This window comes from Microcaecilia unicolor, chromosome 1, assembly GCF_901765095.1.
Source record: "Microcaecilia unicolor chromosome 1, aMicUni1.1, whole genome shotgun sequence".
Lineage (NCBI taxonomy): Eukaryota > Metazoa > Chordata > Amphibia > Gymnophiona > Siphonopidae > Microcaecilia > Microcaecilia unicolor.
The window spans coordinates 115793618-115812040 of NC_044031.1; the positions used below are offsets into that span (position 1 = coordinate 115793618).

At 41.0% G+C, this 18423-nt stretch overlaps 1 protein-coding gene across 1 annotated transcript in view; it reads right to left on the reverse strand.

Annotated features, from left to right (window-relative positions):
• MALRD1 (MAM and LDL receptor class A domain containing 1) overlaps nt 1-18423 on the reverse strand; it is a 787803-nt gene that overhangs the window by 535317 nt on the left and 234063 nt on the right. Inside the window, 1 exon segment of the mRNA XM_030202038.1 lies at nt 16603-16759. Within this exon segment, the coding sequence (XP_030057898.1) occupies nt 16603-16759 (157 nt within the window).

Genomic DNA, 18423 nt, shown 5'->3' on the forward strand with positions numbered 1-18423 from the left:
CATATTCTACAATTATATGTGTAATTGAAAACCGCACCTCCAATCCACCCTGAAACACTCAGGACCCTCCCATTTCTGTGCCCCTCTTTTTGGGCCATATATAAAATTTAGGTGTTCATCCCACACCTAAATGTGCATGTATAAACATCAACTAAATCTAGTGCCAATAATTGTTAAAAAGCCAATTATTGGCACTAATTGGCTCATTATTCAATTAAATTGCATGCACCAATTGAGCACACACCCAAATTTATGCACACAATTTTGGTGACTTTTATAGAATCAGAGGGCTGGTTCCTAAATGTAATGTAAAAAATGTAAGGGCCTTTTCACTAAAGCTTAGTGGAAGTTAACAAAATTAGCACATGCTAAATCCTAAGAAACCCATTTGATATCTGTGGGTTTCTTAGCTTTTAGCGCACAATAATTCTGTTATCATTAGCTAAATTTTAGTAAAAGGACCCCTTGGTGTGTGATAAGTTGATGTAGCATGCTTTATCCTTCAAATTAGCATATTTTGTCAATTAGTACACGTTTAAAGATTTTAACATGCATTAAAATATTTTAATTAAAATTAATATGAGATGAATCATAATGATGTCTAAAAATTGGGGAAAGGTCCAAGTGAGCAGTAAATTAATTAATCATTTTTGTTCTGTGTGCAAAGATTTTAAGCACCAAATTGTATTACAATAGGAGTTAGAAAAGCAGGCTTGACTGCATCATGAATTGTAGATCCTGTGAGCAGCACCAATTTTTGGTGCTTTATTCTCTTTCTGCAGCTCAAATCTTCTTTGCCTTGTTTAAGTGCTTTTAGTGAGAGTCCTGTGAATACAATTACAGGAACAGAGGCAAAACAAAAACCCTGCAGAAACCACTGCTGCAGTGACAAAACAAAAAAAATAAAATCGGCATCAGAAAGTTCTGAGTGTTGTGATAGGCTCATTATAGGAGTCCTTGGCCTCAGTCATGAATCTGATTCCCAGAAAGACAATGATAAATCAGGGCAGACAATTCATCTTAATGCAATCCTGAAGGAAATAAAATTGGGAAATTGCATGATTCAAAGCCAACTTTGAGGGATAAAAGTAAAGAGCTGCAGGATCAGGTCAAAGCTTAAAGATACTGTTAAACAAGGTGGGGCATGGGGTGACAGAAGAAAGAGTCAGGATGTTAAAGTTGTCATTACTCAGAGAAAGATGATGTCCAATGATATGAGAGCAGGGATTCCACAAAAGAGGTGGCAGCACTGAGGTTAAAAAGTAAGAGGACAGGAACGAGAGGGGGACATAGTCAAAGGGGGAGATTGACCAATAGGGAACAAGCAGGGAGACCCAATAGGGAGGCTGGACAAAGGTTCAACTTAGAGGTAAGTATTCAAATGCCAACAGTTTTTGGCTGGCATTCGCGTTACAGGGATCATCTTGTTCCTATGTTGTGTGCTGGTATATATCCTCTTCTCCTTATAAGTAGTGGCAAACTGCTTAGTCCAGTGGTCTCTGCCCTGTGCTTCCAGGCTGCACTGTGATCCCAGATGGCAGGCCCCCACTGTCACTGAATGTGGTCCTTAGGCTGTGATTTGCTTGTGTTGCTAATGTTGCATGGCTGCATGTTTTGGCACTTTGTGATCTGTGCTTGGTCAGTGTCTACCTGCTTGGTGACTGTTCCAGCTTTGCTGTCCCCATTTTGGGTGAGAACTTGGTCATTGTCAACTATGGCGTAATGATGTTGCCTACATTGTGTGCTATGGAGGCTGCAAGGGTGAGAATGAGCCTGCATGCAGGTGTTTGCATGGGGGGAGAAGTGTAGGGTGCATGGACGCAAACATATCCAGGGCAATGCTTCTGCCTCATGGTGCATCTGGTTGCGTGAATGCATTCGGAGGCTTGTGCATGTCTGCCAGGCATGGTCTGCTGTGGGGGCAATGAGGAGAGTGGTGTTATGGTGCATTCGGAGTGCATGTGTGGGTCCACTATGCAAGTTCCACTGCAGAGCCATGCAAGATGGGAAAGAAAAAGCACAGTGGCCATTTTTAGGGTGTAGGGGTGGCTTGCTGTGTAGTTGTATGGCGACCTTAGCTGTTGTTAGATATAGGGCGACCATTTTCAGAGTGGCCAGGGGTTGCTTCAAAGTGCCATGGCAATTTTGTATGCAGCTCAGATGGCAGTCAGAGGTATGGTGGCCATATTAGGAGTGGCTTCAGAGATGGCAGTCAGAGGTACAGCGGCTATATTGGGAGTAGCTTCAGAGATATGGTGGCCATTTTGACAGTGACTCTTAGGGTTGCCATATGTATGGCTGCTATGTTGAGTGTGGCTCCGAACAGCCACATTAGGTGTGATTAGCTAGGCGGCCATTTTGAGGACGTCAGGCAGTCGTACTTCATTATATGACAGCCATTTTGAATGTGGCTGTGGATGCTGCCTTATCTAGTGTCACGTGTGATGTGGACTGCCACCATATTTAGTATCACTTGTGATGCAGACTGCCAATACTGATGTTGGCGATAAATTATGGATGATAAAGAAACAATATTAAATAATACTGGAATCAAATTAAAAGATATATATTACTAGCAGCTGTCTGGTGTGCATACACAGCCCATCTCATGTAGCAAGGTGCTGGGGGGTGGGGGTGGAGTGTCTGCTCATTTATCTGAAGCTTGGACAATAGCAGCCGGGGGGGGGGGGGGGAGGTTTAATGGGAAACTATACAAAAATAATCAAAAGCTTATAATACAGGGTGAGATCCTATTAACATCTCAGGTGGTAGGTAGGCAAGGAGGGGGGTGTCTCAGCTTGCCATTCATTATGAGCTGCTGCCTAACTATGCGTATTGTTCCTTCTTCTAGCACTATCTGTTTTTCAGAATGCCACCAGCCAAGATGTTATCAAAAGCAGCCACTAAAAGGCCCGCAAAATGTGCTTCAAAGGCAACTTCTAAATGCAATTCTAAGGGTTCTACCGCATGAGCACAGATGGAAGTCGGGCAAGAGCAAACGCTTATGGATGCACTCATACAAAAGCTACACAAACAGGTCAGCATTCATGGTGTGTCAGTGGTGATGTAATGACTACAGAACACTGTGATTCTCTTGCCTGTGCCCCTACCATCTGCTCAGCCTGCACCTCTACCATCAACATCATTGGTGTCACCACAAATGAATACCAGCTCCATCACAACTCCGATGGGTGAGTTTTAAGTGCTTTGAAATGAAACCCCAGGTATCTTGGTTATCTTAGGACAATCTAGATACACTGCAAGATGAGAGAAGATCCTTTGCAAAAAACAAAAAGGCCACTGTAATGCATTTTCAGTCCCATTTGGGCCTACTTACATTTGCTATCAGGGTGATACCAATGGGTTGCATCTTTTCACGCCACCTAGTGTTAGCTACAATCAGCGTAAATATACTTAGATAAACAAACAAAATTAAGAGAATTAAAATGACAGGTTAATAAACAACTTTTTAGACACTATCAGCTTTGGCAGCGACCTCCATTTGTCTTTTGAGTGAAGACTTCAGGGCTCATTTTTGAAAGAGAAAAACATCCAAAAACTGTCATAAAAGCACCATTTGGATGGATTTATTCTCAAAACGTCCAAATTAGTATTTTCAAAGTCTGTTTTGCAGACATCTATGCATTTCGTCTGCAGTGCGTCCAAATCACAAGGAAGGAAGGATTAGGGTTTGTCTAACACTTGGATGTTTTATAGCGATAATGGAACAAAACTAAAATGTCTAGGGTGAAAACAGCAAACCAAGTAGACTGTGACAATACTCTGTTCCTACCTACTATCTTGTGTGTAAGCGTCTATTCTCTAAAGAGGATAGGTGATCTCATAAATCACTGGGATCTACTGCTGAATAGCATGTCTCAAATATTTAAATCCCTCTCTTAGTGATTATATATAATCAATGACCGTCATGTTCTCCTCCTGTCTTGGGTGTCAATTTCAATATTCTTTTTTTGTTTTTTTGTTATTTACAAATATCATGCAATTTGATGTGAAGCAACTAACAGTTCAGTTCTGTTGTTCACTTATCTTAGTAAGCTCCGCTGGTTCCGACAAGCACTTGTTTCGCTGTAGACTAATATAATCCATAACAGTTTGTAAGTAGGGTGAAACCTGCAATATTTTGGTCTACACCTGTTTTTCTAACAAATAAGAAACAAAAATGTGATCTACATGACCAAATGACCACTGGAGGAAATCACGGTTGACACCTCCCTTACTCCCCCAGTGGTCACTGACCCCCCTCCCACCTTCAAAAAATATGAATAAAAATAGTACTCATCAGCCTATATGACAGCCTCAGGTGTTATAGCCAGGTCTATAAGAACTGCATAAAGGTCCCTGGAGTGGTGTGGTGGTGGGTGCAGTGCACTGTACCTGACAGGTGGCCCAAGCCCATACCTCCTCCTACCTGTTACACTTGTGGTGGAAACTGTGAGCCCTCCAAAACTCACCAGAAACCCACTGTACCCACATATAGGTGCCCCCTTGACCCATAAAGGCTATTGTAGTGGTGTGCAGTTGGAGGTAGTGGGTTTTGGAGGGCTCAGCAGACAGGAATAAGGGAACAACAGTGAGATGTGTACCTTGGAGCATTTATATAGTCTATAGCAGTGCCCCCTAAGGTGCCCCATTGCTCTCCTGTGATGTCTGGTAGACCAGTTTTCTAAAAATGCTGGCCCCTCCTACATCCCAATAGCTTGATTTTGTGCGTTTTTAACTTGTACATGTTTTTTTGTCAAAAATGGCCTAAAAAGATAAGCGCATAAAGCACAAAAACTTATTCAAAACAGTACTTTAAAAAAAAAAAAAAGATAGATGTTTATGTTATTTCCTATTCGGATTTAGTATGTGTAGCACAGAATATCCAAAGTCCAACTTAGACACACTATTGAAAATGCCCCTCCTCGCATTCTTGTAATCTGAAGCTCAGTGATATGTTAAGGATTTTTCTAAAGGTGGTGTGTCTCTTTCTCTTGGCGCCACATTGGCAGTAGCATTTTTACTCACATTATTTGGGGTGCCACGCCTGTGCTACATTTTATTCCATATAGCACTCAATCATCTTCACTCATTATGTTTATTATTGTGGTTTGTACCACATTTTATCTGGCTACATTTTTCATGGGTGACCTGCTGTTTTATCAGTGATAACAGCTATTCACTTTATTATTATTATTATTATTATTATTATTATTTACACCTTCTTGCAGGCTCAATGTGGCTTTAGAAGTTGAGGTTTGTTTTTCTTCACGCACACATTGATTTTATTCTGATCTTCTGACACATCTTTATTATTGTTACTCTTTACATGATTATTTATAATTTTAGAGTTTATTTCTCAGATGCTGCTGTTTCTGGTTTTATTTTTAATATTCACTTTTAGCATGTTTTTAATATACTTTCAGCGGTGAAAGTGTTTTCCGCTTTTACATTGTAACTATGCTGAGGTCATTATAATAAATTCCACTTTTTCAGAAGAAAGAATGGGCAAATGTGGTCTAATTTGTCTTCATGGGGGGAGGAAGGAGGGGAAGAGTGTGAGGGGGGGTGGGCCTTGGGCCCTGTAGTCACTATCTACCCCGTTTGAGGAAGTGACTGAACTAAATGATCAGAAAAATGGATCACTATGCTCAAATTTGTGAATTGAGTTCTTTAAAAAGGACAAATTAGAGGTCCCTTTACTAAGATGTGCTACAAAACAGGCTTAGTGCATCCTAATGCAGCACTTTCTCACACAGTAATCCCATTCCTACTGCATCCATAAAATAGGACATTTTTAACTTTTTTTATTTGCAGGTCATATGCTGATGTCATTAGTGCATGGCTAATGCAAATAATTAAAACAGGAGTATTTACTGTCTGCTATTTAAGGACTCCCATGTTAACCCTGTGCTATTCAATTAGTGCACACTAATGTGAGTGTACTACCTGAATGATGCTTCTATGCCCATTATCCATCCCTGCTACACCCTCTCCAATCATAAATTTAAAAAAATTAAATACCGTTCAGTTGGCACACACAAAAGGAAAAATTACTGCAAGATTGTATAGTATGTCTTGTGGTAAGCCTTTTTCTGCATGCTAAGCTTGCATTAGGGCTTAGCTCACCTTAGTAAACGGGCTCCTAGGTTATTTTCCAACTTTGAAAGCAAATCTATTGAGTCAGCTGGTGACAATGCCCACATTAAGGGGTTAACAGTCAGTAGGGCAAATCATTTGCCTGAAGACTCCTGAAACCGGGGGGGGGGGGGGGGGGGGGGGGGAGGGGAGTCAAAGACTTGTCCTCTGAACTTTGAACTTTAGACACAAGTAGAAAATTCTGCATTTACTTTTTTATTTATTCTTATATCCCACATTATCCAAAAATCAAATTATGGTTCAATGTGGCTTATAATAAAACAGTGAATATAACAGTGTGTGTGTTATATATATATATTGGAATGAGATTTCTACGTTAATGATTACATAGATAAATATTTTTTTTAACATATAAATTTTGAAAGCTTTTCAGAATAGAAAATAGGAGCTTATGCTTCTGATTTCTTTTGGAAAGAGATTGCACCATTTGGATCTTAGAAATCAAATCCAGCTGTATAAACAGTCTTGTATGTTACATTTTTATGACCATATTCTTTTGATGTTGGCTTTGCATTTCTAGCTGACAGGACAATTAGGCTCGTCATATAGTCTGGTACCATACCAAACACAATTGTGAATATTAATGTGCATGTTTTAAACATAATTCAACCTCTGATTGGAAGCCAATGTAATGCAATAAGTATAGGGATGGCCTTATTAAATGTTGGTGTCCCATAAACTAACCGTGCTACTGTATTTTGTGCTGTCTGAAGCAATTTAAGTATAGATTCTTTGTTTCCTACATATATTGCATTACAATAGTCCAATTGTGAAAATGTCAGTGTTCGAATGAGTAATCTGAATGAGTCCTTGTTAAGCTCCACATTGTCTTGAACATCTTAGCAATTACTGCATGAGTTTGGTCTTCGAAGGAAAAATGTTGGTCAGAAACAACTCCTAGAATTTTTAATTTTATATCTATAGGATAGCAGTGGCGTACCAAGGGGGGGCGGTTCGCCCCGGGTGCACACCACTGGGGGGGTGCCGCGCGCCTGTCGGCTCTTTGTTTTCATGCTCCCTTTGCCCCGGAACAGGTTACTTCCTGTTCCGGGGCAAATGGAGCATGAAAACAAAGAGCCGGCAGGCACGCGGCACCCCCCCCCCCCCCCCCCAGCGGCGTGCACCCGGGGGGGTTCTTTTGCCGGGGGATCGGGGGTTCTTTCGCCGGGGGGGGGCATCGCACTGTTCCGGGGGGGCGCTGCACCTGGGGGCGGGGCGCATCGTCGATCCACCCCGGGTGTCAGCCTCCCTAGGAACACCACTGTAGGATAGACAGTTTGGTCAATTAATTGTGAAATTGGGATAAGAGGTGTTTGAGTGCGAGATTGATAGTACCAGGAATTTAGGGCCCTGTTTACTAAGGTGTGCTAGCCTTTTTAGCGTGTGCTAAAATTAGGGCATGCTAAATGCTAGAGACACCCAAATATTCCTATGGGTGTCTCTAACATTAGTGCATGCTAATTTTTAGCGTGCGCCAAAAACGCTAGTCTGCCTATAGCACTGCTTAGTAAACAGGGCCCTAAATTCCGGGTACTATCAAGCTCACACTCAAACACCTCTTATCCCAATTTCACAATTGACCAAACTGAATATTATTATCGCCCTGTTTACTAAGCTGCGCTATAGGTGCACTAGCGTTTTTAGCACATGTTAAAAACTAGCACACGCTAACGCTAGAGACACTCATAAGAATATATGGATGTCTCTAGCATTTAGCACATACTAAAAACACAAGCACACCTTAGTAAACAGAGCCCTTAGTTTTTTCTATATTTAATTTGAGTTTGAAGGTCATAGCCTCACTGTGTTTGATATCTCTGAAATGTCATTAATGAAAGGGACATATATGATATGTCATCTAGGTAGATGAAAGGGTTAAAGTCCATTTATTTAATTTCTTTCTTAATGGTGCTAGTATGACACTAAACAATATTGGGGAGGTAGGGATCCCTGCAGCACCCCACACTCTGATATGAGACATGTAAATACTCTACCTCCAAGGTATATATGCACAGGAGGTAGGCTTTTAATGAAAATCATGCTCTGGAACAATGGGTCATAAGATGAGGGTGGGATAAAATGGACTTAGAAGTATTCTAAGGAAATATTTTGCTTTGCAGAACAGGTGATAGATGGAGATGTTGGAAACAAGAACAGTATCTGAATTCAAGAAAGCATGGGAGAATCACAGTGGATAGATAGACTGCATAGGCCATATGGAGGGGCAGAGTTGAATGAGGGTGCCTATCTCTAAGGGTGCCCATTTCAGGGACAGCCCCAGGAAGGGGCTGAGCCAACCGTATTATCAAACAAGATGGGCGGCCATCTTTCGTTTCGATAATACGGTCGGGGCCGGCCAAATCTCAACATTTAGGTCAACCTTAGAGATGGTCAACCTAAATGTTGAGATCACCGGACTTAGAGATGGCCGGCCTCGGTTTTCGCCAATAATGGAAACCGAAGCCGGCCATCTCAAAACCAGCCAAATCTAAGCCATTTGGTCATGGGAGGAGCCAGCATTTGTAGTGCACTGGTCCCCCTCACATGACAGGACATCAACCGGGCACCCTAGGGGGCACTGCAGTGGACTTCACAAATTGCTCCCAGATGCATAGCTCCCTTACCTTGTGTGCTGAGCCCCCAAAACCCACTACCCACATCTGTACAACACTACCATAGCCCTTAAAGGGTAACGGGGGGCACCTAGATGTGGGTACAGTGGGTTTCGGGTGGGTTTTGGAGGGCTCACCTTTACCACCACAAGTGTAACAGGTAGGGGGGATGGGCCTGGGTCTGCCTACCTGAAGTGCACTGCACCCACTAAAACTGCTACAGGGACCTGCATACTGCTGTCATGGAGCTGGGTATGACATTTCATGTTGGCATAGAGGCTGGCAAAATTTTTTTTTAATTTTTTCTTTAGGGTAGGAGGGAGTTGGTGTCCACTGGGGGAGTACGGGAAGGTCATCCCTGATTCCCTCTGGTGGTCATCTGGTCAGTTCGGACACCTTTTTGAGGCTTGGTCCTGAAAATAAATGGACCAAGTAAAGTCGGCCAAATGCTCATCAGGGCCGCCCTTCTTTTTTCCTTTATTAGCTGAGGGCGCCCATGTGTTAACCACGCCCCGTCCCGCCTTCGCTATGCCTCCGACATGCCCCTTTAAACTTTTGCCGCTCCTGCGATGACCTGCAGTTGAGGGCAGTCAAAATCCGCTTTCGATTATACCGATTTGGCCGCCATTAGGAGAAGGGTGCCCATCTCCTGATTTGTGTCAGAAAATGGGCGCCCTTCTCCTTCGAAAATAAGCTGGATGGTCTTTTTTTGGCCATCATTTTCTGTTTCTCTGTTTCTGTGTATAACAGGATCTATGAACAATCTAAACCAAAAGGAGATACTCTGATAATTTTCCACAAAAATTAAAAGAAGTCAGTAAAATACAATAGAATGTCTTCATGAATCCTTCACACCTTCCTTCACCTTAAGTAGAAAGGATTTTGTTAAGAAAATGGTCCTCATCTACTCTGCTTCTCTAGTTTCCAGAAACTTGCGTTTCTTGACATTTGATGCAGTTGAACATCTCTCTTTTTTTCTTTTTTTTTTTTAAATAAGGGAATGAGTATCATCTATGTTCAAGATATAACAATTTACACAGGATGCTATTTTGATTCAGGTCAACGAATTTAAGAAATTATTCATAAGAATGGACTACTGAGCAGAGTTCAAACTGAAAGCATCCTCCCTATAGAAGTCAATTCTACTAGCCTCCCCTGCCAAACAATTTTTGTAGCAAAGGTAGAAAGTACATTCCCAGAGGTTCTGCAAACTTGAACCAGATGCTTCAGAGCTGCAAATGAAAAATGTACTTGCAGCAGGATTAGTTTGAGAAAAACGCATTCATACAAAACAGATGAATTGCCTGTCAGATTTATCATTGTCTTTCTGGGAATTAGCAGCTCCCTCTGTGATTCTTCTGTTCTTTACTGGGGACTGGGACAGAATTAACCTTTTGGTGAGCTCCAGGCAAGCAAACGTTTTGGGCCCCCTACTGTAACATAAATACATTTTAAAACAATGTTTTTACTGTGGTAAGCACATGTTAGTGCATACCATAGCACTGTAAAAATGCCCCAAAATGAACAATGATGTTAAGGACACAAAAAAAATACAATAAAATACAATATAATAAGGTGTATACCCTGAAAAATCCCTCATGATTTCTATGTGGCTTATCAATAGAAATCAAACAAAATAAAACATGGAAAAGAAAATAAAATGATACCTTTTTTTATTGGACATAACTTAATACATTTCTTGATTAGCTTTCGAAGGTTGCCCTTCTTTGTCAGATCGGAAATAAGCAAATGTGGTAGCTGATAGTATATATAAGTGAAACATCCGAGCATTTCATTGACAGTCTAGCAGGGTGGGGGTGGGTAGGTGAGAGGAGGGTGATAAACAGAGAAATACAACTTTATGGTTTATAATGGGCTAGAAAACCCAGATCCTTGTTAAGTCCTGTCTGTTGGGTGTCAAAATATTCAATCATTCTGACTTCAAAGGTCTTACGTTCCTGTATTGTATTAAAGTTACCTTTCAGGATTCTTACTGTGAAATCACTGGTGCAGTGTTCTGGTCTTGTAAAGTGTTGGCCCACAGGGATGGGAACCTGACTGGCACCAGCTTTCTTCATGTGAGGTCTATGTAAATTAAATCTTGTCTTAAGCATCTGGTCTGTTTCTCCAATATAGCATCCTTCGTTACATTTTTTACACTGAATGATATATACCACATTGGAAGATGAGCATGTGAAAGATTCCTTTATGTTGAATATTTTTCCTTTGTGAATGACTGTGGGGTCCTGTGAAATGTTTTGGCATAGCTTGCAGCTGGCTATATTACAGGGAAATGTGCCCTTCTCTTCCTTTTCAGTCTGTGTTGGGAGTTTACTTCTGATTAGCTTGTGTTTTAAGTTGGGTGGCTGTCGGAAGGCCAGCGCTGGTGGGGATGGGAATATCTCTTTCAGTAATTCATCCTCCTTGAGTAGAGGCTGTAGATCTCTTATGATTTTCCTCAGTTTCTCCAGCTCTGGGTTGTATGTCACTACAAGGGGGATTCTGTCTGTGGCTTTTTTTCTTTGTACTGTAGCAGATTTTCCCTGGGTGTTTTGAGGGAGGAGGCAATATTCTTGAAGATTATTTTGGGGTTGTAGCCTTTCTGTTTGAAGGATGAAGTCAGGATTTCAAGGTGTCTGTCTCTATCCCCTGGGTCAGAGCAGATACGGTGGTATCTTATGGCTTGGCTGTAAATAATGGATCTTTTTGTATGTGAAGGATGAAAGCTGGAGTTGTGGAGGTAGCTGCATCTGTCTGTGGGTTTCTTGTATATAGATGTTTGTATACAGCCATCACTGATTGAGATGTGGTGTCCAAAAAATTGACTTTTTCTGGGGAGTAGTCAATTTTGAATCTGATTGTAGGATGGTATGTATTGAAGGAATAGTAAAATTGTTTCAGAGTTTCTTCCCCCTCCGTCCAAATCATAAAAATGTCATCGATGTACCGGTAGTATTTTAGAGGTTTGGTCTGGTATGTATTCAGAAATGTCTCTTCCAGCTCAGCCATAAAAAGGTTGGCATATTGGGGTGCTGTCCTGGTGCCCATCGCAGTGCCCATTATTTGTAGATAGATATAATTGTTAAAGCGGAAGTAGTTCTGAGTTAAAATAAATTTGATTAATTTTGTAATAGTTTCTGGTGAGTATTGATGGTCCAGTGTGGATGGTTTTAGGAGTCTCCCACATGCATGTATGCCATCCGCATGTGGAATGTTGCTGTATAGTGATTCTACATCCATCGTGACCAGAAGGTGGTGGTAATTGCTTGATATTTTTCAATTTATTCAGAAAGTCTGTGGTGTCTTGTATGAAGCTGTTAGTTTTGTGCACGAGAGGTTTCAGAATTCCCTCTATGTGGCTTACAAATTTAAGAGGGCTGGACAGTCTCCAGAAATATACAAATCTTAGCAAAAAAATCATTCACTTTTAAAAAATTGGATAGGCTCCAAAGAATATAAAGACATTTGCAGGGATCACTCAACCATTATTAAACAATTTTAAAAGGTGGGTCTTCAAAGCTTTTCTAAAAGTTTTATAATCATTTCCTCAAACTTAAAGGCAAAATGTTCCACCGTTTGGTCGCTTGATACAAAAATAACCCATTAAATATAATGCACATTTTTAGGGCAAGGATATGGCAATAACTAGAAGTCTATCAGAACGATCCATATTTCTATAGGCTTAGTTAACCCATTTACACAAACATTCACGAAGCATACCATGTAAAATAAGGAAAACCATAGTATAGAGTTTGAAAATAATCTGAGCTCTGACTGAAAGCCAGTGCAAATTCCTCAAAAGAAGGGAAGCTGATTCAAATCTTGAAAAGCCATAAATTAAATGAGCGGCTGTATTCTGTAGGTTCTGTAGTATATTTTTTAAATAAACCCTCAGGTAACCCCACTAAAGTAGCATTGGAATAATCTATGTGAGCTAGGATTAAAGATTGTACAATGATCCTAAATGCATTACAATTGAAATTTGCCCTAATTCTTTATAATTTTTTTAAATGGTGTAAAATACCTTTTTAACTATTCCATTTAAATGGGGTTCAAAAGGTAGATGTTCATCAAATATGACTCCCAGTATCTTCAATTTATTTTCCAACTTAAACTCAACCTGGCTTGTCAAAAGGGTTGTTCCATATATGGTGACAAAGAATTACTTAAGACCACATATTTGGGGGGGTTCACTAAAGCTTACCTTGAGTTATCTGCAGCAGGGCCCATTTTATTCCTATGGGCCCTGCTGCAGACAACTCGAGCTAAGCTTTAGTAAATGACCCCCTTGATGTTTCCATTATCAAATTTTAATTTAAACATTGATGACCAATTTGTCATAATGTCTATTCCCTTTGTAATTAAGGTATTAACAGTAGCCAAAGACTCATCAAAAGGTATCATTAACATGACATCATCTGCATAAATATAAGCACAACAACCAGCACGAGAGAGTTTAATCGCTAGTTGCGATATTAGCACATTAAAAAGAATAGGAGAAACTGGGAATCCTTGTGGCACTCCACATTCTGAAGTCCAAGAAAAAGAGATGTCATTCACCTGCTTAACTTGATAGGCTCTATTCTACGTTAATTTCCCACAGCAGGCAGGTCTCTACCACACCCCTCTACATTAATTTCCAAACCAATTAATAACAGACCCAGTTATCCCATAAAAATCCAGCTATTGCAGTAAACTATTGTGGTCAGCCACATCAAATAAGGTTGACATATCAAACTGCATAACCAAAACGCTATGTCATACACTCAGTTCCTGTCTAGCAACAGCTGCAAGCAATGTCGCTACAGTTTCAGTACTGAAGTTACTTCTAAAACCAGATTGAATGCTAGGAAGGATTTCCCAATGTTCAAGAAACTCCATTAATTGTTTAGCAACAATAGTTTCTATCAATTTAGTCAAGAAGCAATGGTACAGTAATTAGATACATCAGAAAGAGACAGAGTTGGATTTTTTGAATGGGAATAAGGACTATAGAACTCATTTCTTTAACAAAAAAAGCCTGTTGTAAGTACATTTTCAAGGCCACGTCTTAAATAGTTTAGAAATATTGGTGGTGCTGAATTTAGTAGGAAAGCTGGGCAGTTATCTAGTGTACAATGCAACAAAGTTTGCTTCTTTAAGAACGGTATCGGTCCAGAAACACTGGGTATGTTAAAAGACAATTAGACCTTATTGGAAGTAACCCCTCCTATGTAATCAGTATTAAAAAAAATTCCAACATAGAAAGATCATAGTAATTTACAGAAGATCTAATCTTCTCTATCTTTGTCTGGAAAAAAAGTTGCTAATTCATTAAGAGAAGGTATATCCACTATATTAATCTGCACACCTAAAGTTTTTAAGAGACTATAAGAGTCTGAAATGTTTCTTGGTATCAAGTTTCATATTCCCAAAAAGAGAAGTATAAAGCATTTGTTTCGCTCTTCTAAGATACCATTTATAGCTGTTTACAGCTTTCCTCCAATTAGCTCTATCATCCTCAAGTAAAGATCTTTGCCATTTTTGTTCCAATAACCTACATTTTCTTTTGTCCTCTAATGTATATCTAGTAAACGAAGCCTGACACTTCTGTTGATTACTCTGTCTTACTTTTGATATGGCAATTGCATTTAAATATTACCATTTGTTTGATTCCAATGCAACAGACAGCAATCATCAATGGATATCATGTTATTAAGTTTAATATCTGCCATATCTCAACATTTTTCTTTGTCAATTTTACTATTGGGCTCATCATCGAAAGAGAAGGGTGCCCATCTTTTGACACAAATCGGGAGATGGGCGTCCTTCTCCTGGGGTCGCCCAAATCGGCATAATTGAAAGCCGATTTTGGGTGCCCTCAACTGCTTTCTGTCGCGGGGATTACCAAAGTTCCCGGGGGCGTGTTGGAAGCATAATGAAGGCAGGGCTGGGGCGTGCTTAACACATGGGTGTCCTCGGCCAATAATGGAAAAAAGAAGGGCATCCCTGATGAGCACTTGGCTGACTTTACTTGGTCCATTTTTTCTTGTGACCAAGCCTCAAAAAGGTGCCCAAACTGACCAGATGAGCACCGGAGGAAATCGGGAATGACCTCCCCTTACTCCTCCAGTGGTCACTAACCCCCTCCAACCCTAAAAAAAAAAAACTTAAAAAATATTTTTTGCCTGCCTGTATGCCAGCCTCAAATATCATACCCAGCTCCCTGACAGCAGTATGCAGGTCCCTGCAGCAGTTTTAGTTTGTGCAGTGCACTTCAGGCAGCCGGAACCAGGCCCACACCCCCTTACCTGTTACACATGTGGTGGTAAATGTGAGCCCTTCAAACCCCACCAGAAACCAACTGTACCCACATCTAGGTGTCCCCCTTCACCCCTTAGGGCTATGGCAGTGTTGTACAGTTGTGGGGAGTGGGTTTTGTGGGGGGGGGGGGTTTGGGGGGCTCAGCACCCAAGATAAGGGAGCTATGCACCCGGTAGCAATTTATGAATTCCATTGCAGTGCCCTCTAGGGTGTCCAGTTGGTGTCCTGGCATGTCAGGGGAACCAGTGCACTATGAATGCTGGCTCCTCCCATGATCAAATGACTTGGATTTGGTCGTTTCTGAGATGGGCGTCCTTGTGTTTCATTATCGCCGAAAATCAGGGACGACCATCTCTAAGGACAACCATCTCTAAGGTCGACCTAAATGTTGAGATTTGAGCATCCCCGACCGTATTATCGAAATGAAAGATGGCCGCCCATCTTGTTTTGATAATACGGGTTTCCCCGCCCCTTCGCCGGGACGTCCTGCAAGGACGTCCTCAGGAAAACTTGGGTGCCCCATTCGATTTTACCCCTCCATGTGTTACACAACAATGTTCCCCTGAGATACAAAAGACAAAGCGGTTGAATGTTTCGACAGCAGCCAAACAAACAAGTAAAAAAGTGGAAGGAAAGGTTCCAAGGACTGACAGAAGTTGAATATCTTCCAAATAAAAGTTTGTTCTCCAAAAAAGTCACATGCAATGTTTAGACCCACCATATCAAAATTATTGTCATCTGTTTGTAGTTTATCCAACTCTATTTTCAATTGTGTTTTTACAGAATCTGCCTTTTTCTTAGCTGTTTCAATTAAAACTGTCATAAGGTGTAAAGAGCACTTGTTAAGTATTTTACATCACTTATCTAAAAACGTCTGATCATCTTGGAACATGGTAGGCCCTTTCATAATCCTGAGTCACCGAGGTATTCTTTGGTTCCTATCTTACTCTAAAAGAAGTATATAATGTAGTTCATTAATAATCTTTTTCTGATTTTGAATCACATAAGTCCATCTATCCAAAAGAGACAATGAAGTATCTTTATCCTCTGTTATGGGCACTTGGCTCTACAGGTGTATGTTCAGATGGTCCTCAGGATAACTCAACACATCGTCCCAGGGTTGAAAGGACATGACGAATCTCACAGGAATTACCAGTAGAGCCACTTTTTTGCTTGTTTGTTTGACTGCTGTGGAAGCATTCACCTGCTGTTTCTTTTGGCTCAGGTCAACTCTCCTTCCCCCCCCCCCCCCCCCCCCCCACCGATCAAGACCTTGCACCCTGATTGCCTGCACATACTCAGTCCCCCATCCATCAGTGAGGGCCTAAGGACCCTGTATCTGGTGGTCTAGTGGTCTAAGGACAAAATCAATCCCCTGTTGCTCTTGTCCTGCTGGCACTGTGATTCAAAATGGTGCTGGCAACCCCTAGCTTAATAATTCCCCCCCCCCCCTTAATGAATTGTCATACAGTAGTTTGCTATAATAAATTAACATTGTAAAGATATTCAGTATTGTGAATTCTCTTACATTGTGTGGTCTCGTGAGGGTCTGTGGTTTTCTTCTCCAGGATGGATACTGACTCCTTTTCCGCTGCTCCATTGAAACATATGGGCATTTTTTAATGAAACTGATGGTTGATACCATTCACATGCATTTCCACTTTCAAAATTGCAAACTTCCATTGCTTTTAAGAGGAAAGCAGAGAAAATATGCACTTGTAAATATGATCACGACTTTAAATAAAGACTTAAATAAGTAAAAGCTTCTTTGGCCCAATTAAAACAGAATCCTCGCAGGATAAATGTTGCATCCATAAATACTATGAAGGTGGTTGTATAACTGCATACTTCAGTAAAAAGTACATACTGTTTTCTATTTACATGTCCTCCCATCCATGTCCAGTGATTCTCCTCTCTCCCCTGCACTCCTCTCCCATCCATGTCCAGCAATTCTCTCTTTCCTGCCCTCCCATCCCATCCATACCCAGCAATTCTCCTCTCTCCCCTGCCCTCCCCTCTTCCATGTCCAGCGATTCTTCTTCCAGCTCATCCTCCTCCCAGCCCGTCCTCCTTCTCCACTGCCTGCCAGCATCGGACTCAGCAGCGCAAACGGTGCAGGCAGCAATTGAAAGAGGCTGTCAGCATCGGAGCTTCCCTCTGCAAGTCCCGCCTATGCAGAAACAGGAAGTTGAAACAACATAGGCGGGACTCGCAGAGGGAAGCTCTGATGCTGACAGCCTCTTTCAATTGCTGCCTACACCGTTCGCGCTGCTGAGTCTTAAAAAAAATAAGTAGGGGACTGAGAGGAAGTGCAGGACTCGCCAGGGGGGTCGCCAGGGGGCAGTGTTTTTACTGCACAAACTCCTGTTTATCACAGATGACATTAGCAAAAGCCTGTGCTACTGTCTACCACACTGAAAATGCTGCATTAGCTGCTAACACAGGTTAGTAAAAGGACCCTTTTAGAAGCTAGTGAGATTAGGATAGTGACTCCAGGTTTAATGAATGTCACATATATTGTAAGGAATATGACAATGCAGTATGCAATTTAGATCGAGTCATTAAGGGGTGAATTCTATAAATAGCGCCTAAAAATATTTGGTACCAAGGTTTGATTTTGAATTTTTCCTATATTTGTATCTCCTCTTTCCTCATTAATGTGGGCTTGTTATTTCTTGTTGCTACATTTTTAATTTGATTTGATTGAGTTTGATTTGAAAAAGAAAGGAAGTCCAGATTGAGACATCTCAAGTTCCTCTAGTATCTTAGAACAGGATATACAGATGTACAGCATGTTCTCAAATACCAAAGATCAGGGCAGAGTCAAAAAGGTCTCTTAGATAATCTTAGTTAGACAAGAGTTAGCACAAATACACTTAAAGAGATACACAAGCACTAAGGGGACTCGGCACAGGCGATGTTTTGGCTAGAATGCCTGCATCAGGAGTCCACAGTACATAGTTCCAGAAGTGCATTTATCAAATACACAGTTGTGTATGAGCTCAGAAAGTGTAGCATTTTCTCTGGGTAGTAAAAGGCAGGTGCAAACCTATTAGTCACAACCTTCAATGGGGTCAGCCCAACGACATTTCTGCTTCACTTCTGGAACTATGCACTGTGGACTCCTGATGCAGGCACTTTAGATGAAACACAGCCTGTGTCAAGTCCCTATAGTGCTTGTGAACCTCTTCAAATGTATTTCTAAATATGTTTTTCATACTATATTACTTCATACTTATCTTGAAACTAAACATTTTTTGCGATGACTCTCCTTGAATTAAATCATCAATCAACATTAGAATTCACAAAATTGTTGTTTTAAAAAGCTGTCGTTCATGAGGACGCTGTT